This window comes from Eretmochelys imbricata, chromosome 1, assembly GCF_965152235.1.
Source record: "Eretmochelys imbricata isolate rEreImb1 chromosome 1, rEreImb1.hap1, whole genome shotgun sequence".
In the NCBI taxonomy this organism is placed as follows: domain Eukaryota; kingdom Metazoa; phylum Chordata; order Testudines; family Cheloniidae; genus Eretmochelys; species Eretmochelys imbricata.
In genome coordinates, this window is record NC_135572.1 from 7,703,033 (window position 1) to 7,714,629 (window position 11,597).

An 11,597-nucleotide genomic window follows, 5' to 3' on the forward strand; every position below is an offset into this window, starting at 1 on the left:
AGCTTTTGAAAGTATCTTGTCTCCTCATTGGTCATTTTGGTCAGGTACCAGGGAGGTTACCTTTAGCTTCTTAACCCTTTACAGGTGAGAGGATTTTTCCTGTGGCCAGGAGGGATTTTAAAGGGGTTTACCCTTCCCTTTATATTTATGACAGCCCCACTCATTGTTTGACAGGCTTCCTGCTTCTGAGGTACTTTAAAAAATTGTTCCTAATTTTTATGACTTTTCCTAGTTTCCCTTCACATCTTTTGAACTACTTGCGCAGTATTGCCAAGCCCAATTCAAAAACTATGAGCCACAACCCAGAAAATCATCACATGGTTCAAAATAATGAGATTTAAAAATATACTTAGGAGAGCCCCGTTACACCACAGACCTCCAGACATAACAGTGACCAACACAGTCAAAAATATGTGTGTCTCATTTCCAAATTTAATTTCATTATCTCATTTGCTTTGTTCACTCCTGCAGCACACTGGCACACGTATTTTTGACTGTGTTGGTCATTAACCAGGGGAACAAACTCTCAAAGGACGTTGTGGATTCTCCTGATATCTCCAAACCAATATTACATGCCTTCCTAAAAGATACACTTTAGAGGAACAGAAGTGATACTTTAGTCAGATACAAGTCATTGGCCTCAATATGGGGGTAAACTGGGAGAAAGTCTCCAGGAGGTCAGACTCGATAATCTAATGGCCCCTTCTTTCCTTAACTTCTATAAATCTTTCATTTATTGTCTTGAGTGAATTTCTATTTTGGATGCAACTGAAGCAAGTTGCTATTCTGAATGCTTACAATCACTCAACAAGAATATATGCTGGCCTAGAAGGCTCAAGACTGTAACAGTGAAACCATTATTTATGGACTCTTTATGCTGTAAACCAGATCCTTTCCTGTCATGAGAGGAATCTCACAATGTAATAATAACAGGTGTGGAGAAAGTACACAGGGATATGTTATTTACTCCTTCTCATAACACAAGAACTAGGGTCACCAAATGAAACTAATAGAGAGCAGGTTTAAAACAACAAAAGGAAGTATTTCTTCACACAATACACAGCCACCCTATGAAACTCCTTGCCAGAGGATTTAGTGAAGGCTAGGATTTTAAAAGGGATCAAAAAAGAACTAGATAAATTAGTGGAGGAGAGGTCCTTCAATGCCTATTAGCCAGGATGGGAAGGGATGGTCTTTTTCGCTTACGTTTCCCAGAGCCAGCAGTGGACGACAGGAGAAGGATCACTTGATGATTCCCTATTCTGTTCATTCCCTCTGGGGCACCTGGCATTGGCCACTATTGGAAGACAGGATACTGGGTTAAATGGAACATTTGTCTGACCCACTATGGCTTTTCTTGGATTCTGATGTTTTTAATTGTCCCACTGTTTGAGCTGGGAACAACATCCCATCGATGATAAAAGCTTATCACCCAGCAGCACTGAATGGACACTTGAGACTCTTATTTGTGACCAGAGCTACATAGTCACCCCCAGCCTCCTTGAAATGAGGAGCTTTAGTAGCAAACAGAACTGGCCCAACTTACATTCTTTTGGGAAGACAAGAAGCTCTTGGGACCCAGCCTAGTTTCCCTGTGGCTCTTAGAGAATAATCCCATCTGTCTTTCCTTTTCGGTTGGAAGCAGCCTTTGCTGAAACCTGTGTGAGCTTAGGCGCAGCCAATATAGTGCTCAGCCGCGTCTGTGTTACAGGGCCTAGGTGTGAAGCTGACCTTTGCCCTCAGACTGCTTTCTCTCAACCAGACAATCAAAGAGGAGGCCCCCGTGGCCGTTGATCCACAGTTTGGCAGTGAGACCCATTTAGCCTCAATGGCTTACAATCACTGGTTCTGTGACTGTGCTGAACCTCCCTGGGACACTCCAACATTTCCCTCAGAAATCCACTACTTAACCTTCACTGTCACCCCCACATCTGCCACAGACACTAAGGGGCTGGAGTCATGGGGCTTCCCAGAAGCCAGCTCTCACAGGAGGTTGTGGTAAGAGGCCTTTTATAGACAAAGGTCAGAGGTGTTTCTCTGTGGAACCCTGACACAAACCTGATCTTAGGGTCTCAGAGTATTGAACTGCATCGAATGTATATATCCTTCCACCACCGCTGTGAGGCAGGGCAAGGCTATTATCTACCTGTGCAGAGATATCCAATGGCTTGTGCACAGTCACGCATGGCCTGGGAATCAAACGGAGCTGTCTGGAGTTGCAGAGCCGTGCCCAGACAACAGGACCAGCCTTCCAAACACTTGAGTGGTGACAGGCCTGGTTGCATTCTCTGCTGCGCCAGCAGACCTCCCCTCTGCGCTGTATAGAGTGGGCATGGCCATGGGCCTGTTTCAGGGGTTTGATTCACTGGCCTGTTTTCTCCCTGACTCAGCACAGTTTACAGCAGCCTGGGGGCTGGGATGACATCTTCCCATTGGTAATGACTTCAAAGAGCACAGCCCTCTTTGGCCAAGTCCCTGTGGATGGAAAAACCCCAGAATTCCCCCTTGACATCTGAGGTGGCACTGCAGGAACCCTGCCCATCCCTCTACGGTCCTTACAATCACTTACTGTCAAACTCGGACACTTAAAACAAGAGCCCCCTTTGTGGGGTTGCATTTCTTTAGTCTTCTCCAAAACACAACATCTCTTACCCTCCAGCCCCAGCCTTCTCCTGCACTCAGGATCACCCCCAAAGTCCTGATTACTGCAGTCAGCATTGGTTCAGACCCTACTCCCCTTTTTCCCCTGAAGCCCTATCCTCTGACCTATATCTTCTCACTAAGCACAGCCTCTTGCTCCTTCAGTTTCCCCAAGGCTCTGCCTCTGAGCCAAGCCAGAGTCGGGCTACTTTCAGAGCTGACCTGGGAGCAAAGGTTGCTGTGGGGAGCCCAAGACTCTCCACATTCCCTGACTTGTACATCCTGGGGGATAAAATGTAGAGGGTGTAGGGCACCTCACAGTGGCTCTGGCTCCCTGTGCAACTCTTAGCAAGGCGTGACTCTGGCTAAGGGGGCAGAGTCTCGGGTAAAGAGGAATAGGAGAGGTGTGGTCTTTGGAGAAGAGATGGGGCAGAGGAAAGGGCTTCGTGGGAAGAGGATCTAGGATGGAATTCGTGGCCATGCCCATCGCTCGTGTTTTTCCTCCCCCATGTCACCAGCACTGGAGCCAGGTGATGAACTGACCCTTCACTTGACAAATGCCCTGATTATCCTCTCACGCAGGTGTTTGCTTTTCACACTGTACACAATTGGGTTCATCAGGGGCGGGACCAGCAGGTAGATGTAACCCAGGATAATCTGAAGCAAGTGAGTAGAGCTATTTCCAAATCTGTGTATCAAAGACAGGCCAATGTCTGATATGTAGAAGAGCACGACAGCGCAGAGATGGGAGACGCAGGTGTTCAGGGCCCTGAGGCACTCTCTGTGGGATGCGATACTCAGCACTGTTTTGAGGATCATCACATAAGAGAGGAAGATGAGGAATGAGTCCAACCCAACCGTGATGACTTTGACAAACAAGCCATAGATGCTGTTCACTGAGAAGTCTGAACAAGCCGCCTTCATGATGTCCTGGTGCAGGCAGTAGGAATGGGAGAGGACATTGTCTCGACAGTATCGGAACTGTTTCAGGAGAATGGGGAGTGGGAGTATTAGGGCCACCGATCTTACCACAGCCACCAGGCCCATCATGGCTATTCTCAATGGAGTTAAGATGGAGGTATATCTCAGTGGGTTACAAATTGCTATGAAGCGGTCAAAGGCCATCAACAAGAGGACAAAGGACTCAATTTTTGAAAGAGAGTGGATGAAGAACAACTGGGCAAAACAGGCCTCGAGGCTGATTCTCCTAGAGTTAAACAAGTATATGCCCAGTATCGTCGGTATGGTGACAATGGATAAGCCAAGGTCCGTGACGGCCAACATGGAAAGGAAAATGTACATGGGCTCATGGAGGCTTGGATCTGTTTTTATAATGAACAGAATGACTGAATTTCCTATGATTGAAAGAACATACATGAAGCAGAAGGGGATAGAGATCCAGAGGTGGATGTCTTCCAGCCCAGGTATCCCGGTGAGAAGGAACATTACAGAGTTGAATTTAGTGTGATTGACAGCCGACATAATGTATTGGGCAGTTCTGGGGACTTTTGAACTTTTCTTCCTGAAAAGAAATAGAACAGGAGACTAGGTGATAGTTAGCGAGAAATCTTTCTGCTCCCAATTCAAGTCGAGAGATTCTCAGGACCTCAAAGGAAAATCAGCAAAAACGCTGTCTTGGATTTATGCCCCCAATAGGAAGGTAGGCACTGCCAGACTGGATCAGACCTACAGTCTGTCTAGCCAAGTCTCCAGTAGGCATTATGAGATGCTGCAAAGGAAGATGGAAAAAGCCCTGCAACAGGGAACTAAGAGATACTCTGATCCCAGGGAAAGTTTCTTCCTGACATCCACTAGTTAGACATATTTTGTCATGTAAATCAGGAAGGTTTAGAATACTTACATCTGTAGTATGCAAGGTTTTGGAGAACATTTTGAAGGAGAAGATAGTTAAGGACATTGAAGTCAATGGTAAATGGGACAAAATACAACATGGTTTTACAAAAGGTAGATCGTGCCAAACCAACCTGATCTCCTTCTTTGAGAAAGTAACATATTTTTTAGACAAAGGAAATGCAGTGGATCTAATTTACCTAGATTTTAGTAAGGCGTCTGATACCGTGCCACATAGAGAATTATTAGCTAAATCGGATAAGATGGGGATCAATAGGAAACTTGAAAGGTGGATAAGGAATTGGTTAAAGGGGAGACTACAATGGGTCCTACTGAAAGGTGAACTGTCAGGCTGGAGGGAGGTTACCAGTGGAGTTCCTCAAGGATGGGTTTGGGGACCAATCTTATTTAAACTTTTTATTACTGACCTCGGCACAAAAAGTGGGAGTGTGCTAATAAAGTTTGCGGATGATAGAAAGCTGGGAGGTATTGCCAATTTAGAGAAGGACAGGGATATCCTACAGGAGGATCTGGATGACCTTGTAAACTGGAGTAATAGTAATAGGATGAAATTGAATAGTGAGAAGTGTACGGTCATGCATTTAGGGATTAATAACAAGAATTTTCGTTATAAGCTGGAGACGCATCAATTAGAAGTAACGGAGGATGAAAAGGACCTTGGAGTATTGGTTGATCATAGGATGACTATGAGCCGCCAATGTGATATGGCCGTGAAAATAGCTCATGCGGTCTTGGGATGCATCAGGACAGGTATTTCCAATAGGGATAAGGAGGTTTTAGTATCGTTATACAAGGCACTGGTGAGACCTCACCTGGAATACTGTGTGCAGTTCTGGTCTCCCATGTTTAAGAAGGATGAATTCAAACTGGAACAGGTACAGAGAAGGGCTCCTAGGGTGATCTGAGGAATGGAAAACTTGTCTTATGAAAGGAGACTCAAGGAGCTTGGCTTGTTTCGCCTAACTAAGAGAAGATTGAAGGGAGATATGATTGCTCTCTATAAATATATCAGAGGGATAAATACCGGAGAGGGAGAGGAATTATTTAAGCTCAGTACCAATGTGGACCCAAGAACAAATGGATATAAACTGGCCACCAGGCAGTTTAGACAAAAATTAGATGAAGGTTTCTAACCATCAGAGGAGTAAAGTTTTGGAATAGCCTTCCAAGGGAAGTAGTGGGGGCAAAAGATCTATCTGGCTTTAAGATTAAACTTGATACATTTATGGAGGAGATGGTATGATGGGATAACGTGGTTTTGGTAATTAAATATTCATGGTAAATAGACCCAATGGCCTGTGATGGGATATTAGATTGGGTGGGATCTGAGATACCCAGGAAAGAATTTTCTGTAGAATCTGGCTGGTGAATCTTGCCCATATCCTCAGGGTTTAGCTGATCACCATGTTTGGGGTCGGGAAGGAATTTTCCTCCAGGTCAGATTGGAAGAGGCCCTGCAGGTTTTTCACCTTCCTCTGTAGCATGGGGCATGGGTCACTTGCTGGAGGATTCTCTACTCCTTGAAGTCTTTAAACCACGATTTGATGACTTCAATAGCTCAGATATAGGTGAGAGGTTTTTTCTGTGGCCTGTGTTCTGCAGGAGGTCAGACTAGATCATCATAATGGTCCCTTCTCACTGAAATATCTATGAATCTAAGACATTTTTTTCAAAAATTCTCAGTACTGTTATAAATGTTAAATTTTCATAATGGGGAGGGGTAACTAGTGGTGTTCCCCAAGGGTCAGTCCTATGACCAATCCTATTCAACTTCTTCACAAATGATCTGGAGAAAGGGGTAAACAGTGAGGTGGCAAAGTTTGCAGATGATACTAAACTGCTCAAGATAGTTAAGACCAAACCAGACTGTGAAGAACTTCAAAATGATCTCACAAAACTAAGTGATTGGGCAACAAAACGGCAAATGCAATTTAAGGTGGATAAATGCAAAGTAATGCACACTGGAAAAAATATCCCCAAGTCCACGCAGTGTGCAGCGGCTGTCAAAAAAAAAGCAAACGGGATGTTAGGACTCATTAAAAAAGGGATAGAGAATAAGATGGAGAATATCTTATTGCCCTTATATAAATCCCGGGTGCACCCACATCTTGAATACTGCGCATAGATATGGTCTCCTCATCTCAAAAAAGATATACTGGCATTAGAAAAGGTTCAGAAAAGGGAACTAAAATGATTAGGGGTTTGGAATGGGTCCCATATGAGAAGAGATTAAAGGGGCTAGGCCTGTTCAGCTTGGAAAAGAGGAGACTGTGGAGAAAGTGAAAAAGGAAACGTTATTTACTTGCTCCCATAATATAAGAAAAAGGAGCCACTAAATGAAATTAATGGGCAGCAGGTTTAAAACAAAGAAAAGGAAGTTCTTCTTCACTCAGTCAACCTGTGGAACTCCTTGCCTGAGGAGCTTGTGAAGGCTGGGACTATAACAGGGTTTAAAAGAGATCTGTATCCATTCATGGAGGATAACTCCATTAATGGCGATTAGCCAGGATGGGTAAGGAATGGTGTCCCTAGCCTCTGTTTGTCAGAGGGTGGAGATGGATGGCAGGAGAGAGATCACTTGATCATTACCTGTTCGGTTCACTCCCTCTGGGGCACCTGGCATTGGCCACTGTTGGTAGACAGGATACTGGCTGGATGGACCTTTGGTCTGACCTAGTAAGGCCATTCCTATGTTCTTATGTAATTGGATTTCCTGATTACCCATTTAAACATCCCATCCCTCTTTGAAGCCTGAGACGTTGTTGGCCACATTGATATCTTGTGGCTGCGAGTTCCATAGCCTACTTGAGCACTATGTGATTTTACAATTCTGACTCTTTCTGGCCACGCACTTCTGAGTTGGCCCATTGTATCATGATGCCCACAAACACATGGCAAGTGCATGGTGAAGACGGCCATTTTATTTATCTGCCCTGCATTGAAGCTATTTATAAACGTGTTTCATTGCCTCACGGATACACATTTTATTTTCTCCACTCCTGAGACTTCAAATTATTCCACTCTCTCTTTCCAGCACATGGGATAAATTCTTAGTGCCAAGTTCTTAATTCAATAATCGTGACTTCTACTGGGTTGCTCCAGATTTCATGTGTAAATTCAGTCAGAACCGGGCTCTGTTAACTTTCCCTTAACATACGCTCCCAGAGATACACTCTGATCCCCAAGAATCCCCCCAAGGGAAGCTGAAGTGCTTTGCCTGGCCAATGTTAACTGAAGCCTGAGCATTCGATCTTCCTCACAGGACCTGCATCCTCTCCCCATGGTCGGCTCTATAGATACTTGGCAAGTTACAAGCTAACACACGCAGTTACTTCAGCTGGGTGGGAGAGGAATTGGTGTCACTAATGGGTGAATATGCAAACACTACATTTGCACTAATACACATTTACACATCTGTAGTTTAGCACACACCTGTCAACCCATTCCTTCCCCTCTGATCTTCTTTCAGGGATGATTTCTCAGCTTACAGTGGGACTTAAAATGCACGGTTTGTCAACTGGATTTCTTCAGAATCTGAAAAGATCGTAGTGTCTCAGTCCTCATTCAATCCCTTGTCAGCAAACAGAAGCCGAGTAGCTCCTCTGTCCCTGGGTTAATAGTGACTGGTTCTCCTCAGGTTCTCTTCTGTCTGTCTGTAGCCCATATCCAGAGTGGTAACAAGCCCTTGGAGTCAGGATAGAAAATATTTATTCCCTGAGCTCTGACTCACTCGTACATCATAACCCCAGCACCGGTTATTCATCCACGATGAGTGTTTGCAGGAAGTGGATTTGAAAGTCAAATGCATGAGTATTCATGGAAATGGAACTTATTTCCCACATGAAAGTAGTCTATTGCTCTCTCTCTCACTTGCACTTTGACTGTCTCTGTCCTGTATTCATAAACTATGTGGCATCTGGGAACAGCATTGTGACAGACATGGAGCTGAGCTGCCATAATGAATGTGTATGTTAAACCCAGTGCTTGGGATGGTTTCAGAGTAGCAGCCGTGTTAGTCTGTATTCACAAAAAGAAAAGGAGTACTTGTGGCACCTTAGAGACTAACCAATTTATTTGAGCATAAGCTTTTGTGAGCTACAGCTCACTTCATCGGATGCATAAAAGTGGAAAATGCAGTGAGGATGTTTTTATATACACAGATCATGACAAAATGAGTGTTTATCACTTCTAAAGGTTTTCTCTCCCCCCACCCCACTCTCCTGCTGGTAATAGCTTATCTAAAGTGATCACTCTTCTTACAATGTGTGTGATAATCAAGGTGGGCCATTTCCAGCACAAATCCAGAGTTTTACAAGAACGTCTGAGGAAGGCGGGGTGGGGGGTAGGAAAAAACAAGGGGAAATAGACTACCTTGCATAATGACTTAGCCACTCCCAGTCTCTATTCAAGCCTAAGTTAATTGTATCCAATTTGCAAATGAATTCCAATTCAGCAGTCTCTCGCTGGAGTCTGGATTTGAAGTTTTTCTGTTGTAATATCGCAACGTTCATGTCTGTAATCGCGTGAACAGAGAGATTGAAGTGTTCTCCGATTGGTTTATGAATGTTATAATTCTTGACATCTGATTTGTGTCCATTTATTCTTTTACGTAGAGACTGTCCAGTTTGCCCAATGTACATGGCAGAGGGGCATTGCTGGCACATGATGGTATATATCACATTGGTAGATGTGCAGGTGAACGAGCCTCTGATTGTGTGGCTGATGTTATTAGGCCCTGTGAAGGTGTCCCCTGAATAGATATGTGGGATAGATTTTCTTTGTTCGGCTTGTCCTGTAGTAGGTGACTTCTGAGTACTCTTCTGGCTCTGTCAATCTGTTTCTTCACTTCAGCAGGTGGGTATTGTAGTTGTAAGAATGCTTGATAGAGATCTTGTAGGTGTTTGTGTCTGTCTTAGGGGTTGGAGCAAATGCGGTTGTATCGTAGAGCTTGGCTGTAGACAATGGATCGTGTGGTGTGGTCAGGGTGAAAGCTGGCGGCATGTAAGTGGGAATAGCGGTCAGTAGGTTTCTGGTATAGGGTGGTGTTTATGTGACCATCGCTTATTAGCACTATAGTGTCCAGGAAGTGGATCTGTTGTGTGGACTGGACCAGGCTGAGGTTGATGGTGGGATGGAAATTGTTGAAATCATGGTGGAATTCCTCAAGGGCTTCTTTTCCATGGGTCCAGATGATGAAGATGTCATCAATATAGTGCAAGTAGAGTAGGGTTATTAGGGGACGAGAGCTGAGGAAGCATTGTTCTAAGTCAGCCATAAAAATGTTCGCATACTGTGGGGGTACCCGCATGGCCGAACAAAGAAAATAACAGAACACCACTAGCCATCACCTTCAGCCCCCAACTAAAACCTCTCCAAGGCATTATCAAGGATCTACAAGTTATCCTGAAGGACGACCCATCACTCTCACAAATCTTGGGAGACAGGCCAGTCCTTGCCTACAGACAGCCCCCAACCTGAAGCAAATACTCACCAGCAACTATATACCACACAACAGAACCACTAACCCAGGAACCTATCCTTGCAACAAAGCCCGTTGCCAACTGTGCCCACATATCTATTCGGGGACACTGTTAGGATATAGATATTCAGGCCTGTCTGCAAAGGCCTGTACTTTAAGAATTTAGGTGTATTCTTATCACTTGGCTAGTTATAGAGGTATAAAAGAAAGAATCAATATCACTGTCTGCCAGTGTAAGGGCCTTCTCTTACTGTGACAGTCTGAGGCCCTGTTCTTAGGCTAAGGCCTTTGGCTAAGCAGCAGAGGCAGCCATAAGCTGGGAAGCGACCAGTCATCTCCTCACATTCCAAACTAGTCACATTGAAATAAGGTGCTATTGGGCTGTTAGGAATACAATCCTGTCCTGATAATGCCTATCACCTCCAGAGAAAGGGAAGTGCCTAGAAAATGTAAAAGGAAACTTAGTTTGATAGCATCCTGTCTGGCAAGAACTCACTTATCGACAGCTGGGATGTGAAATCCTCACTTCGGTATTGTTTTGTCATTATAGTTCCCACTTTGCTATTGTTTGTCTATATAATCTCTGTCTGGTTCTGTGATTGTTTCTGTCTGCTGTATAATTACTTTTTCTGGGTGTAAACTAATTAAGGTGGTGGGATATAATTGGTTACGTGGTCATGTTACAATACGTTAGGATTGGTTAGTTAAATTTCAGGAAAATGATTGCTTAAGGTATATCTAAGAGGAACTCAAGTTTTACTATATAGTCTGCAGTCAATCAGGAAGTGCGGGCGGGGGTGAGAAGGGGAAATGGGAACAGGGAATGGGGGTAAGGAAATTGGAATCATGTTTTGCTAAAGAGGGGAAATGGGAACAGGGAATGGGAGTAAGGAAATTGGAATCATGTTTGGCTAAGGGCAGGAATGGGAACAGGGACACAGGTGTACGACTCTGTGGTGTCAGAGATGGGAAGGGGGACACTCAGGAAGGAAACGGGAATCATGCTTGCTGGAAGTTCACCCCAATAAACATCAAATTGTTTGCACATTTGGACTTCGGGCATTGTTGCTCTCTGTTCATGCGAGAAGGACCAGGGAAGTAACTGGGTGAAGGAATAAGCCCCCTGACAGACACCATCACAAGGCCTAATAACATCAGCCACACGATCAGAGGCTCGTTCACCTGCACATCTACCAATGTGATATATGCCATCATGTGCCAGCAATGCCCCTCTGCCATGTACATTGGGCAAACTGGACAGTCTCTACGTAAAAGAATAAATGGACACAAATCAGATGTCAAGAATTATAACATTCATAAACCAATCGGAGAACACTTCAATTTCTCTGCTCACGTGATTACAGACATGAACGTTGCGATATTACAACAGAAAAACTTCAAATCCAGACTCCAGCGAGAGACTGCTGAATTGGAATTCATTTGCAAATTGGATACAATTAACTTAGGCTTGAATAGAGACTGGGAGTGGCTAAGTCATTATGCAAGGTAATCTATTTCCCCTTGTTTTTTCCTACCCCCCAACCTGCCTTCCTCAGACATTCTTGTAAAACCCTGGATTTGTTCTGGAAATGGCCCACCTTGATTA

At 44.3% G+C, this 11,597-nt stretch overlaps 1 protein-coding gene across 1 annotated transcript; it reads right to left on the reverse strand.

Annotated features, from left to right (window-relative positions):
* Positions 1–3,186: 3,186 nt before the first annotated feature.
* LOC144279455 (olfactory receptor 51G2-like) lies at positions 3,187–4,122 on the reverse strand. Its single transcript, XM_077840972.1, has one exon. It carries the CDS (start codon positions 4,120–4,122, stop codon positions 3,187–3,189), a length of 936 nt encoding a protein of 311 aa, XP_077697098.1.
* Between the last annotated feature and the right edge of the window lie 7,475 nt (positions 4,123–11,597).

What these genes read in the sequence shown, in the direction of transcription:
- LOC144279455 (XM_077840972.1), bottom strand. Translation starts at nt 4,122, where the DNA reads ATGTCGGCTGTCAATCACACTAAATTCAACTCTGTAATGTTCCTTCTC.